This window comes from Dasypus novemcinctus, chromosome 11 (genome assembly GCF_030445035.2).
Source record: "Dasypus novemcinctus isolate mDasNov1 chromosome 11, mDasNov1.1.hap2, whole genome shotgun sequence".
Taxonomy (NCBI): domain Eukaryota; kingdom Metazoa; phylum Chordata; class Mammalia; order Cingulata; family Dasypodidae; genus Dasypus; species Dasypus novemcinctus.
In genome coordinates, this window is record NC_080683.1 from 94391205 (window position 1) to 94406837 (window position 15633).

Below are 15633 nucleotides of genomic sequence, written 5' to 3' on the forward strand. Positions count from 1 at the left end.
GAGGGCAGCTTGAGCCTCCACAGCTTACAGCACCAACCACATGCTTGGCTCCTACTGCACAACCAGCAAGGGAGAAAGGATAGGAAGCCCTAAACTAATAGAAAAACTGCACCCAGAAAAAAATACTCTAGTAAGCCAGATGTGAAGACACCAACCAAAAATTACAATCCACACTGAGAAACAGGAAGCTATGGTCCAGTTAAAGAAACAAGATAAGCCTCCAGATGACATAAAGGAGGTGAGACAACTAATTACAGATGTTCAAACAAATCTCCTTAATAAATTCAATGAGATGGCTGAAGAGATTAAGGATATTAAGAAGATATTGGATGAGCACAAAGAAGAATTTGAAAGCATATATAGAAAAATAGAAGATCTTAAGGGAATGAAAGCTGTAATCAATGGAATTAAGAAACATTGGAATCATATAATAGCAGATTTGAAGAGGCAGGAGAAAGGATTGGTGAGCTTGAAGAAATGGCCTCTGAAAGTGAACATACAAAAGAAGAGATGAAGAAAAGAATGGAAAAAATTGAACAAGGTCTCAGGGAACTAAATGACAGCAAAAGGTATGCAAACATATGTGTCATGGGTGTCCCAGAGGAGAAGAGAAGGGAAAAGGGGCAGGAGGAATATTTAAAGAAGTAATGGTAGAAAATTTCCCAACCCTATTGAAGGACATAGATATCCATGTCCAAGAAGCACAATGTACTCCCATCCAAAAAAAATCCAAATAGACCAACTCCAAGACACATACTCATCAGAATGTCAAAGACCAAAGACAAAGAGTATTCTGAGAGCAGAAAGAGAAAAGCAATGCATAACATATAAGGGATATCCAATAAGATTAAGTCCTGATTTCTCACAAGAAACCATGGAGGAAAGAAGACAGTGGTCTGATATATTTAAGATACTACAAGAGAAAAACTTCCAGCCAAGAATCTTATATCCAGCAAGATTGTCTTTCAAAAATGAGGGTGAACACAAGATTGGCAATGAGTTCAATGATGAAAACGTAGACTAGTTGGTGATTACAGGCTGTTTTATGCAGTATTGTTAATATTGAATTACAATATAATTTATCTCAAAACATGGCAAGAGTTTATGTCATGTCATAATATAGGAAATATATGTGTATCCTTTAAGAGTTTTGTGAAAGCTATAGCAGTGTTTCTCCACTGTTGGTTTTTCTCTTATGATTGGGAAAAGAGTCATCAGGCATGGAATTTTGGACATGCACAAATTTCAGTGACCAACATGTTATTTAGAGACATGCAGGTGCCAGTGCCACTTTAGACTTTGCTATCTATCTCTTCTGTAATAAAATAGCCTGAATAAGTGTTAAAAAAAAAAAAAAAAAAATGAGGGTGAAAATAGAATTTCCCAGATAAACACAAACTGAGAGAATTTCTAAGCAAGAGACCAGATTTTCAGGAAATACTAAAGGGTGTGCTAGAGCCTAAAAAGAAAAGACAGGAGAGAGGGGCTTGGAAGAGAGTCTAGAAATAAAGATTATATCAATAAAAGTAACTAAAAATGTCAAAAGAGTGGTGAAAATAAAATATGACAGATAAAACTCAAAGAGTCGGGAATAAACTTAACCAATGATGTAAAACACTTGTATTCAGAAAACTGTAACTCAGTGTTAAAACAAATCAAAAAAGCCCTAAATAACTGGAAGAACATTTCATGCTCATGGATTGGAAGACTACATATCATTAAGATGTCAATGCTACTCAAATTGATATACAGATTTAATACAATCCCGATAAAAAATTCCATCAGCATTAAAGAAAAAATTGAAAACACGATCATTAAATTTATTTGAAAGGGTAAAGAGTCCTGAATAGCCAGAAACATCATAAAAAGGAAAAGTGAACCCTCATCTCCAGACTTTAAATGATAATACCTACCTATAGTGGTGAAAACAGCATGATACTGGCCTAAAGACAGACACAATAGACCAATGGAACCAATTTTTGGCTCAGAAACAGACCCTCACAGGTATGGTCAAGTGATTTTTGACTAGCCTGTCAAACTCACACGGCTCAGGCAGAACAATCCATTCAAGAAATGTTGCTGAAAGAATTGGACATCATAGCTGAAAGAAGGAAAGAGGACCCCTATCTCACACCTTATCTAAAAATTAACTCAAAATGGATAAAAAAACTAAAAATAAAAGCAAGAACCATAAAACTTCTAAAAGAAATTGTAGGAAAATATTTTCAAGACTTGGTGGTAGGTGGTGGTTTCTTAAAGGAGGTAAGAGGACTGAGTGGACTACTGATGTTTAATGTTTGTAGAAGTTTTAAGTAGCTTTACTGTGAAACTGTGGAAATGTATAGAGTGGATGGTAACACATAGTAACAGCTAGTTTATAAATGGGGATGTGACTGAAAATGGTAGTCTAGTTATGTAAATGCTAGTTGACAGAATGCTTGAGAATAATCTAGGAACTAGATAGCACAGTGAACCAAGAGGTGGGTGAGAATTGTGGTTGATGGTAAAATGCAAGAGTGTCCTTTGTTAGCTAGAACAAATGTATATCACTACTACAGGGTGTTGGGAATGTGCAGAAGCATGGGGAAAATACAGCTGGAGTGACCTATGGACTGTGGTTAGCAGTAACAGTGTAATATTCTTGCATCTATGCAAAAGATGTACTGTGTTGATACTGAGGCAGTATGGAAAAAGTGAGCCAAATGTACACTATGGACATGGCAATAATCAGATGATATTATTTTATCTGTAGCAAATGACACACCACATTGTGGAGTGTTTATGGAGGGGTGTTGTTTGGGAATTCTGCAATTTGCATGATTGTTTTATAAGTTTACAACTTCTGTCATAAAAAAATATATTTAAAAATAATAATAGGATGGGTTGGGGAGAAAACACACCAAATGTAAAATAAGAACTATGATTATTGGTAAGATTTTGACAGTGTTCTTTCATAGTTTGTAACAAGCATCTCATGACAGTGTAGGGCATTGATGGAGGGTTGATGTATGGGACCCCTGTATGATGTTATGCATGTTTGCTTTGTAAGTTCACAAATTTTACTATACACTTAATTGTTTATGTACGTTCATATATAAATGATATAAAGATAATAATAATAGAATTGGTTAGGGGAAAAATATTTTGTTTAGTAGTAGTATTTTGACAATGCTCTTTAATCATTAAAAAAGTTTAAAAACAATGCAAGTTATTGATGGTAGGGTGAGATGTTATATATGTTTGATGTTATATATGTTTGTTTTTTAAGTTCACAACTATTATACATTTATTGTTTATGTATGTTTATGTATGAGTAATGGATTTCAATAAATGAAAAAAAATGTTTAAAAAGTGACAGCTGACTTTTTCTCAGAATCAATGGAATCCAGGAGACAATGGAATGCATGTTTTAAGTATTGAAAGAAAAAAGTATCACCCTAGAATTTTATATCAAGAATAAAAAGAAAATAACTCTGAATGAAGGTGAAAAACAGAAACGGACATTTCCAGACAGACAAAAGCTGGAAGAATTCATTTCCAGCAAGTCTGCACTAGAAGAAATGCTAAAAGAAATTCAGTAGACTGAAGGAAACTTGTGTAAGATAGAAACCCAGATCTACAGGTAGCAGTAAAGAACATTTAGGGAAGTAAATAGAAAAGACCATTTAGTTAAACTCCAGGCTCAGATGGATTCACTGGTGAATGCTATTAAATAGTTAAGAAAGAACTAATATCAAGTTTACACAAACTTCTTCAGAAAATAGAGGAAGAGAGAATACTTCCTAACTCATCTTATGAGACCACTGTAAGCCTTGCTAAAAGTATTCTACAGGAAAACTACTAAAATATACAAGAAAAATTAGCAATGTAGTAGAACACAAAGTAAAAACACAAAGTCAATTTTATTTTTCTATATTAGTAATCAGCAATTAATAATTTTAAGATTTAAAGGTTAGGGAAGTGGTTGTGGCTCAACTGATAGAGCATCTGCCTACTATATGGAGGGTGCAGGGTTCGATACCCAGGGCCTCCTGACCTGTGTGGTGAGCTGGCCCACGCGCAGTGCTGCCATGTACAAGGAGTGCCGTGCCACGTAGGGGTGTCCCCCGGGTAGGGGTTTCCCACGCACAAGGAGTGTGCCCTACAAGAAGAGTGACCCTGCATGAAAAAAGTGCAGCCTGCCCAGAAGTGGTGCCGCACACACGGAGAGCTGACACAGAAAGATGACACAACAAAAAAAGCAACACAGTTTCGCTGTGCTGCATGACAAGAATGCAAGTGGACACAGAAGAACACATAGCAAATGGACACAGAGAGCAGACAATGGGGGGGGGGAGGGGAGAGAAATAAATAAAATAAATATTTCTAAAAAATTTAAAGTTTAAAAAAAGAGCATAGGAAAAAGTACTACAAGTTAAAAATGAAAAACCTTGACAATGCTAACATACCAGTGTTTGTGTCTGGTGAAGGGAACATGGAATGTTCTTTTTTTATTTTTCAATGTGATTATTACTTACAACAAAAATTTTTCATTTTAAAAAATCTAATGCTGTCAATTCAAACTGGCAGACTGAGCATATTTCTCCTCTCCAAATGATGACAAAGGAGGAAAAAGTTATAACCCAACAATGAGGAGTACTAGAAAAAAATAAAGCTCTACCTTTAAGTTATACTATTTTGGATCTATGTTATCACATCTCAATATTATTCTTAATTAATATAGAAGGCATGATAAAAATAGGAAACAATCTGTAATGTTGCCATTGGTAGAGTGTAAGCCTTCTACTCATTTCCATTTGAATCATACAGAAGAATGTGGAAGTAACACAGTTGGGAATGTAATCATGCCACACTATTTGGTTCCATGATGAACAATTTTTGCATAGTCATAAAAATGTATTACAATTTATTATTTTTACAAAGCAAGAAAATAAATTGTTACAGAACAGAATGTGAACAACAGAATTTGGAAGGTGAAAAGTAGAGAACAAGGGTGGAAGAAAAAGTTTAGGATAGAATTCAAGAAATAAAAAATGTGAAAATTTTCTTGTAAAGTTGCCATAAAAAATCAATGAAGAAACTAAAAATGGTACTATAATTATATGAGAAAGTGAGGAGGAAGGCTGGGGAAAGTGAGCTGAGGCCTTATCTATCATAGCAGGAAATTAGTATGTGACTATCTAAAGTTGAAAGAAATAGTGCTAAAAGCATCTTTTTTAGAGACACAGAGGTAACCATCAAAAGTAACTATTTCTAAGAATCAGAGCTGGTGTGGGGAAGATTGTGGCAGGGAAATATTTTAATGGTAAGCCCTTCTGTGATAATTGATTTATTTAGGCATGCTCATATATCTTGATTTTTTATAAAAGTATTTTTAATTGTTTTCCATTTCTGTGGTTAAAATGGCTTTTTAATTTAAAATAATTTAAAGACTTTCCTCAATTGAAAGGATTATTGGAACCATCCACTGCATTCTGTTCATAACTCATGGCAGGACTTGCCATATCCTATTGTAATTGGTTGTTTACACATCTATATTTCTCCATAAAATATAAAATCTTCCGAAGGCGTAGCTTAATATGTTTGTGATCCTTAAAACCAAGCACAATGCCTACAACCCATGGGTAATTGAAAGAATAAATGAATTCTCCTACATTATCAATTATACCTGAGGGGTGAATCATTTTTCTCTGATTCTCAATCATCGCCTGTGAAGACTGCTACTTACTTCTGTCCCCGAAGAACAGCTGTGTACAGGTGAATACACTGGCTGTCTTGAACCAACCAATACAGGAGCCCGTCACTGAAGTCTAAAGTGAGAGCAATTACCTAAATAGAAAACCAGGTAACAAAATGAATCAAATATATGTTTTGAAGCATACCTTTATGAAAAAGTCACACATAAATTTCTCTTTAAAACATTCTGTTTGGAATTATAAACTCTAAGTGATTTTTACCTTCGGCTGAATATAAAAAATTATGACATTAAATGTCAAGTGAAAGAAAGCTAGAGGATAATCTAGAGACTGTATAGCATAGTGAACCCCGTGGTGGATGAGCACTGTGGTTAATAGTTTGTACAAGAATGTTCTTCTATGAACTAGAACAAACACTAACAAATGTTAAGATTATGGTAACACATGAGAAAAATACAAACAATGCAACTTAGGGAATACAGTTAACAGTAATACTGTAATATTTTTGCATTGGTGGCAAAGAAGTTACTATATCAATGCCTTAGCAATAGAAGGGTTTGGGGGGGGTATGGAATTTTTCCTTTTGGAGTATTGAAAACATTCTAAAATGTGATTGCACAATTCTGTGATGACACTGACAGCCACTGAGTGTACACTTTGGATGGATCACCCCATATTGGATGATGGACTGTGGCTAACAGTACAAATATGAGAACATTCTTTAATGAACTATAACAAATATTTAAAACTTATACATGGTGTTAACAATAAGGTGGCTTATGGGAAAAATACACCAGATGTAAGCTATGAATTGTAGTTAGCAGTAATATTTTGACAATGTTCTTTCATCATTTGTGACAATTGTTCCACAACAATGCAAGGAATTGGTGGTTATGCATGATTGTTTTATAAACTCACCAATTCCCTAACTTAAAAAATATCATTATGCCCATTTAACTATGTATTTTGAATAAAAGCATTGGTTCCCTTAAAATTCCCCCGAAGGCAGAGACTATATATATCATTCACTATTATGCACTTAGCACCAGTGGTTCCCCAAGTATGATTCCTAGACAAGTGGCATCAGTATCACCTGGGAATTTGTTAGAACCACAGAGTCCTGGGTCTCACCCAAGACCTACTGGATTGAAAACTCTGGGGGTGAGGCCCAGCTATTGTGTCTTAACAACATACAAGTAAATGTTATGCATGCTAAAGTTTGAGGACTACAGACCAAACACATAGCACAATGCTTGACAAATCCATAAGTTTCAGTTAAATGAACAGAACAAGAATTTGGTGAGAAGAGGACCCGCTGTATATAATTTCACTACTGTTGGAGCCATCTATTTGGAGTTATGCAGTACCACCTTCCACATAATAAAGCCCTGCAGTCTTCATGATAGAGAGGGGAGAAAGTCAAGGGAAGATGCCTATAACACAAGCAAGCTCCATACCACAAACAGGTGTGCATTTCAAAAGTTAATAAGTAAGGCGTTTGGAACTTGGAACACACTTTCCTATAGAAACCATATTATAATGTATTCTAATGGTAGTTAGATTCCCAAGCCAACCTCCCAAATTTATTTAATCTGAAGTTTATTTAATGTATTTTTCCACTGTTAAACCCATCTACAAGGTATGTTTAATTCAAGATTTTAAGCTACAGCTTTAAGCACTCCTGGTAATAAATTTAAGAATATATAACAATAGAAAAGATACATGTACCTACATATTCCACATCTGTTTTTATTTGCCCATTCTGGGACTAACATATGACAAATTCTTCTATAGTTATCTATTTGTCCCCTTCTATGCATTTATATTATTTTCTTCCTTGAGGTTATATCATTCAGATAATGATTACATATAAGTGGAGGGCAAAAACATCTTTTCTTTAAACCTCGATAAAAAGAAATCACCTGTGTAGGAGAACTGGAAAATGATGCCTTTATTTTGGTCAAAGAGTTAGTATGAGATCACCAAAGCAGAAATGACACTCTCCCCAGGTAGGACGTCCTCTCTGCAGAAAACTCTTATCTTTTTAGACCCAGGTCAGATGTCAACTCTGTTAAGAAGTTCCCTTACCTTTCCCAGCAGTAAGTGTCCCCCTTAGCATTTCATTCATGCCTCTATAAGAGGACTTTAAGGCGTGCCCAGCACACTTAAATCTGCAAGTCTTTGGCCTTAATCTTCTCTATGCCTACAGTGCTCCCTGACTAGGTATTGGCATCACAGTCTCAAATGTCCAGTATCAGAGAGACCTTCCCTGACAACCCAATTTAAAATTCCCTCCCCCTCCACTACCATCCTGCTTTCTTACTTTATCCTGCTTTATTTTTCTCTGCCTGGTACTTACCATCATCTGGCACACCTAAAACATGTAGTCATATTTGCTTATTTGGAGTCTGTCTCCCCTCAACAAAACATAAGCTTTATGGGAGCAGTAACTTTATCAGTAACTGTCTGTTCAGTGCTACATCTTCTATGCCTAAGCAGCACCTGGCATATAGTAGTGGCTAAATAAATATTTGCTGAATGATTTAATGTAAAAATTCAGTGTTTTCTTCATTTATTCCCCTGCCTAAGTTTATGTAAAAATTTTATCCTGAGGTAGTGTAAGTTCTACATAAGGTCTCCTGTTTGCCTACACATAGAAGACAATAAATATTTCTTGACTAACTGAATGGGCCATGTAGAAATGCCTACAATTCCTGAAATTCAGATACATTATCATCTCTGATGTGTTAATGTTTACAAATGGTTAAGAAGTTCTTTCTAACAATAGAGAGTTGGCATTTAGTTTAATAAGAAAGCCAACTCCCAAAACAGGAGCCCCAAGGCATACATCTTCAAAGGCCAAACAAGGAACATATGCAAGAGCCAGGGACTAGATCCATGGAAAACTAAAGGGCAAACCCAGTGATGAAGGGGCCCTGAGTGGGGGTATAGGCCTTGGCGGTTAGAACAAGGGTGGTGGGCCTGTGGGGCCTTGAAGATTCTGTGTCCAAATAAATAACAAGATGTTGGAGTCACTGGAAAAGTAAACTCTTTTCATCTCTGCTGATTTAAACCTGGATGCATGAGTCCTAGAAATTTCTGGTAGTCATCCTGGGATTGCAAGCAGAATTCCTCTAATGCAGTCAACACTGAAGTGTCAGAGCCGGCTCCTTGTCACTTGGAGCCACTACATCAGGACTTACTTGAAGGTCACCACAACTTTGGACTCTTCAGCCACAAGAGTCATTCAATTCCATTACTGTTAAAATTAGTGGTTATCAAACACTGCATATGAGAATCACCAGTGGAGTTTTAAAAATAACCTCAATGCCCAGACTATATTAAGTTATGCTCTTTGAATCCAGTCCCCCCAGTATTTTTTTAACTCTTAGGCAAATCTAGTGTGCCACCAAGTTTTGAGTATCAGTGATTTAAACCATTTTGAGTTATGTTTTCTGTTACTTGCTTCCAAAAGCATGCTTATATAATAGATACAGGATGTTTATGTGTTATAAGTGAATAGTCACATGCATATAAAACTCTATTTCCAGCTGGCATCTGAAAACCACATCTTCCTACTCTTACTTTCCCTCTTGTTATTTTCTGTATCTTTATTTTATCTTCAGTTGTCTAGGGGAGGCCTGAGGGAGGACTTCTTCTCCTATGAAATACAGGGCACGAGACAAAAGTTCCTTTTCAAGGGAACTTTTCCTACTTTCTTCAGGTTTATAGGGTGCTATCACATAGGATTAAAGTTGATGACTACAGTTTAGTAAGACACAGCAGCATGCCAACCAAAGTGACAGGTGGGTGAGGAGTGTGGAAAGAACGCAAAAAGGTGTCCAAGAACTAAAAATACTTGGCAAACAGGTTACACAAGGCCTGCTACAAAGGCACACTCCTGAGGCCCTAGACCGTAAGAGGCCTTCGCTTGTCTTACAAATCAGTCTTCAGTCTCCAAACAGGCTCAAGCTACTCCTTTCCTAGAAGGTAAACTTTAGTCTATTTTAGCAATTCTCAGGTTTCGGGGAGTTGAATCACACCCTTGCCTCAGGCTAAAGGAGATTACTGATTATATTTTTAGTCAGAATGAATTCAGGCTAGCTGTAGTTAGTAATTTAAAATGAGATGTATGGAAGCTATTTAAGTTGTAGAGTGACTCTATTTTATCTCTAAAAAAAGGAGATTCTACAACTGTCCTACTGCTGGAACATAAAAAAGCTATTCAAACCATACGTAAAATTCAGATTTTGGGTCATTAGCCCATTCCTCTGCATCAGTCAGTCCGTCCCATATTTAAAGAGCAACAGAGGGTGTTCCAGAAATCTTTGGGAACCATTGTTGCTATGTCTAATAATGCCTATTCCTTGAAAAGAATTCCTTTGGTCTAAAGTAAAATCTTTATAGTAAAGATTAACTCTACAGTAAACTGTATTATGAATTGGATTCAGCAGATGGAACAAAATGTACCTTAATCACTTCATTTCATTCTCCCTTTTCATCACACAAATATATTGTCTTTCTATAAATAACTGGCTGGCTGTATTCATTGTACCTATTGGCTGAGTATTTTACAACTCCATGATCAATCTGAGAGTGACATATAAAGGAATGGCAGTGAGATGGAGAAGTTTGCTCAGTACAAAACATGTTGCCCTCAAAACATCCACTAGCATTAACAGAGGTGGATGGATAAGACTTGAGACTCAAACCATGGAACCAGAACACAGAAGTGCACAAGCATCAACACTCTCCAGCATGTGAAAGCATACAGAGTGGGAACTTAAAGGTGTATTTCCCCAAACATGCTGAGAAATCTGATGACCCACTCATTTGTGGAAAACAAATACCCAAGGCCACTCCAGAGCCTTCCTGGGTAGTAAGAGAGTGTGCGGACAAGATGGGCAGTGGGGGGTTATTGACAAAGACCTGGGGGTGGAAAGGAAGTTACGCTTGAGATAATGTCTCTCCTGTGGTTTTTAAAAAATGAAAGTGCTCGTTCCAACATTTATACAGAGACATAAAAAGAAACTTTCTTTGTACTCAGACTCAAGAGGCTCCAAAATAGACCTGGGGTACTTTTTCATTATTTGACAGAAATGTTTAATCTCTGGATACGTTGCATAAATTCCTATCTCTTTCAAAATATCTGTGTTGTAATTTGTTTACCCCAAACCAGGTCTCTTTAAATAAACTAGGAATTATGCCCATATTCCTATGGAATCAGGTATCAAATGACTCAACAATTTGCATATACTTATATAGACTAGAATTTTATATTGTATATGTATATATAATTTTTAGTGATCTGGTATATCTGTGTCATGCATATTTTATCTTTATCCACATAAAAAAAACCTAAAAGCAAACATAAGAAAAGATATTTTAAGGGCCATCTTAGGTGGAGATTTTATGAGTGATTTATCTCTTCTTATAATGTTCTTCTATCATTTCTAAACTTTCTACAATGGCCATATAGCACTATTATAATCAGAAAAAAATGAGATTCAAAATTTTAGATGGGTAACTAAGCAAGTTTAAGAAAAATAAATATTGCTTCTAGAAGTTGAAGAAGTAAAAATAAAAGTTTTAGAAGCTTTCCTACATTGCTGTGTTTTAGGATTGAGTTGCAATGAAGAGTTAAAATTATTGAGCACTCACCATTTGCTTAGAACTATTCTCACTATTTTACATAAATTATCTCATTTATTCTTCACAACAACCCTACAAGGTAGGATAATCATTATTATTTCCATTTTTCAGATGAGGAAAGAGACAAGGTGAGTCAAATAATTTGCCAAGGGGATCCACAGTTTGTGGAGCAGTCAGCACCCAAAACTGATAGAAAATAGTAAAATATCTAATCACCACCCAACAAAAAGCTCAAAGACATCCAATATAAGTCCTCAATACTATAAAAGCAATAAGGAATTAAAATGCTGTTAAGTGTGAGCCCAGTCAAGATAAAGCAAACTACAAAAATTTCTATTATATTTTAATTCATTAAATCAATTATGAAAATCAACTAGGGCTGAAAGAAACTTGAGTTATACTAAAATCTTACTGAAATAGGATCTCTGAATAGGATTCAACCCTAACTTCTCACAATAAGCAAGGACAGTATCATCATAATAAATAAAAGCACTATTTAGTATTATTAAAGGATCTGATCTTATTTTTAATTAGTTACCTTTTTCCCAGAAAGCCAAGGTTGTTCCTGTAGTGTAAGGGAGCTTTCCCCATTTAGCCTGGTACTTTCGACTGAATATAGTGTGGTCCAGTAGAGATATCCACCAACTGAATCTACCACCATGTCATTCACCAACAACTTTACATGAGTCACAATGTCTGTGTGTCCTGTCAACACAGATTGCCTCTGTATCTGTAAACATAGACATATGGACAGTTAAGGATTTTCAAATAACGTTATTTCTGAATAGTTCATTGCAATAGTTAGTAAATTGCAGCATTCACCCATTCATGTGTTCAACCGCAAATATTTACAGCAATAGGCATGTGCCAGATAGTATGCTAAGCCCTGGAAACATAACAACAATGAGATCTGGCTCTTGCCTTCATGAGGCTAATGTCTTTTTATGTCTCTACAGAGAAAGAGTTAAATTTATTTGGAATATACTCAGTGTTCCTAATCATATCTCTAGACAATCTAAACACTGCCAGGTATGTGTGTGTATTTGATTGGGCTCCCCAAGAAGATGCATGCAACTTCATAAATGATGATGTCTCTGCTCACTCTGCTCTACCAGTATATTTCCCAAATAATAATTACTGCAAAAAATTATTGGGTAAGTATTTTGTACCTGGCACGGTCTTTTCTTTATCTTTAAAGTATTGGCTCATGTAACCCTCATATTAGCCTATAAAGGATTTCTTTTCTCAAGTTTTTCATAAGTAAACTGGGATCAAAGAGTTCAATTAACGTCCCCTAGAGTAAAATAGTTTAAAAAAAGACAGAGCAAATACTTAAAGCCAGCTTTTATATCCACTCGTCCATTTTCACCTTCAAAACTATTATATAACTGCTCCTTTTTAGGGAGCATTCTCTGGTTTAAGCCCACTCAGCTTCATTCTGCCCTCATATCTTTGGCATTTATGAATTGAACCTGAAGCATACTGCCTTGCCTCTAGGTACACGGCATTGTACAATTCTTCTTTCATTTTGTACGTGTCCTTCATCTCATCAAAAGCACAGGCACAAGTGGTGATTGATGCACAGCTCTGAATATACGGAAAACCACTGAGTCTTACACACAAGAAAAGATCAATTTATGTCATATGAATTATATCTCAATGAAGCTATTATTTTTTAAGAAACAGCAAGAACATGTCTACTATTAATATTTACTTAATATTCTCTACTATGTCTATTCTCCAGCTTCTCTGCATGTTCGCAGTAGGTAAATTATTGTTGAATGAGAAATAAATGGATAAGTCCCCTCCTGATTAAAAAATGATTTCAGTACCACATTTCTTGATCCACCAGGCCCATATTCTCATCGTTAACCATCCTTCCCTTCAGTGTGCCACCACACTGCTATGCTGAATGTCTTCATTTTGCCCTCCAGGCCCAGCATCCACCCTTCCCCACCCTCCTCTGTGCCCCTAGAGACTGAAGTCCAGGGAATTCACCAGTGGGGTTCCCATGTTCTTTGGCTTCCAGTGGGATTGGGCCAGTGGTGGCCCTAGCAGAAGATCAGAGGGCTGGAGGAAAGGGGCTGGGGCTCTCATTTACCGGGTCACTCCTCGCTGACAGTGGCTGGGTTTGCAAACCTAAAGTCACAGTTCATGTCAGCAACTCTCTCCTACAGCTACAGTTCTCACAGGTTCTTCTCCTTCTTTCCCTTAGCCCTTCCTGCCTAGAGGTACTTATATCTCCTCACTCTTGCTAGCCTGGGGAATGATTCCCCCAGGATTTTCCTTAGCCCTGTCTGGCCTTTGAAAACAATCCCTTCATTTAGGTTCCTTTAATCATGCCTTTGGAGGGGGCCATCTTCCTGCCAGGACCTCCCCCCACAGGTGAGTGCTTTTACTGTATTTATTTTAATATATTTTTGAAAATGTATAGCTAGTATATCAAATAGTTATATACAGTTTCCTTTACAAATAAATACATTTAATTTTAAAAATGAGTAGGTTTAGAGGGAAATATTAAATGACAGCATAGGTGGTACACAGAATCACGAAGTAAACCATGAAAATGTCATGCAAGTCACTGGAGATGATTGCTTTTGACCATCCAGAATGCTGAACATACTTACCACATATGTCTTTCCAGCCCAGTAGAGATAGTGACCCAACCACTCAAAAGCTAAAGCACCTGCTCCTGCAATGTTGGATATGTGATAATTCTCTGAGACATCTGTCCCATTCAGCAGCCACACGTAAACATCACCTTTCATGTCGCTGTAGAAGAGGCTGTTGTTATACCAATCCATGTCTCAAAACAAAGTGAATTGTTAAGAAGAGTTATTTCTCATGTATGCCAACATAAACACGAGTCAACAAATCACATGTGCATCTCAATGCATTTATAAAACACATACTAATATAGATATTCACTAGACCATCAAGGATGTCAGGAATATTCCAATAAAGTTCTTTCAAAATATTAGTCCTGGGGACTAGGAAGAGGAACTTATATTGATTGAGCAACGTCCTCTGTGCCAGTCGCTGTCCCAGGCACTTTACCAATCTCACTTAACTCGTACAACAACGCTATGGAGGAGGAATTACCCCATTATTGAGATGGCAAAACTGAAGCTTAGTGTGATTATCTATTCTGTCCAAAGCCTCACAGTTGAAGAGAGGGAGAGCCCAGATTCAAGCCAACTCCACAGCAGTGTCTGTCCATTACCACCACACCATGTCCTAAGTCCAACCCTTTCTTATGGTCAGAAATGCTGTTGAACAAATAGATAAGAAAATTACAGAAGGTGCCATCTTCAGGCAAGATCACTGTTATATTATCCTAGAAGGAAGACATTTTTTCCAATCTAGTATCATCTAGGCAAAACTGCCCATTCATTACTCAATAACCCTCCTTGACAATAAAGTCTTTCCTACACCTGATTTAAAACTTTACACAGCAGTTCCTTGCATCAGTCTTATAGCAAAGTCACCGTAAATTACTTAAATATACTCATCTTAGTGGAACTTGGAGGGTGTTAGTGAGAGACAATAGTGATAGATTAAAACACAGTAGAAGTATATATCAAAGCCTTCCTGAAATAGGCATAAATCAATCAATAACCTTGAATGTTGTGAAATAACAAATAGCATTCGTGTTTGAGAACTGATCTTTCTGCAGAGCGTCACTGGCGGTAAAGTTCAGTCAATACTTTTTCCCTTACACTATTGGCCTGACAGCAAAAGCACTCAATTCTTTTGACTTATTGACTAACTTGGGATGTCTTCTGAGTAGAAACCTGATATCCAAGAGAACAAAAGATTTGATGTTTACCTGACACATTTCCTATATCAGAGGATAAGAATTCTCCAGGGCCAAAACTATTTAATGGTTTACTCCAAAGCCCATCTTCTTTCACAGCCATGATAAATGGTGGTTCTGTAGCTGGTTTGTAAAAAGAAAAAATTTTAAAAATCATAGAAAGTACATTTTTTCAGGTACATGTCTTATATCCCAAGATTTCCTTTATAAAAGAAAGAAATATCAACATTTTAAAAAATACTGCAGAAGGATATAAGTATTATAACTGCATCTGCTTTATAGAATTATCTGTCATAGTGCACACATTTTGGACTTTTTAAGTAAATGTTTCATCTTCAGTATGAAGAAAAATGAATGGTGATGTTGCCACTTGAACATTGTCATGGTCAAGAAGGAATTTTTTCTTGCTTTGGCTACCAGTAGCCATGACCCATTTGGAGCACCCAGAAGTGTTCATGAAAGCACCAG

The 15633-nt window shown here is 36.4% G+C and overlaps 1 protein-coding gene across 4 annotated transcripts in view; it reads right to left on the bottom strand.

The window, feature by feature from the left end:
- The window catches only part of ROS1 (ROS proto-oncogene 1, receptor tyrosine kinase), a 132054-nt gene that overhangs the window by 71293 nt on the left and 45128 nt on the right, over window positions 1-15633 (bottom strand). For all 4 annotated transcript variants that reach the window (XM_058307325.2, XM_058307326.2, XM_058307324.2 and 1 more), the window contains 4 exons: window positions 15178-15288; window positions 13976-14154; window positions 11887-12078; window positions 5729-5829 (listed from right to left, as the gene is read on the bottom strand). In XM_058307325.2, coding sequence (XP_058163308.1) covers window positions 5729-5829; window positions 11887-12078; window positions 13976-14154; window positions 15178-15288 — 583 coding nt within the window. The remainder of the gene's footprint in view (window positions 1-5728; window positions 5830-11886; window positions 12079-13975; window positions 14155-15177; window positions 15289-15633) is intronic.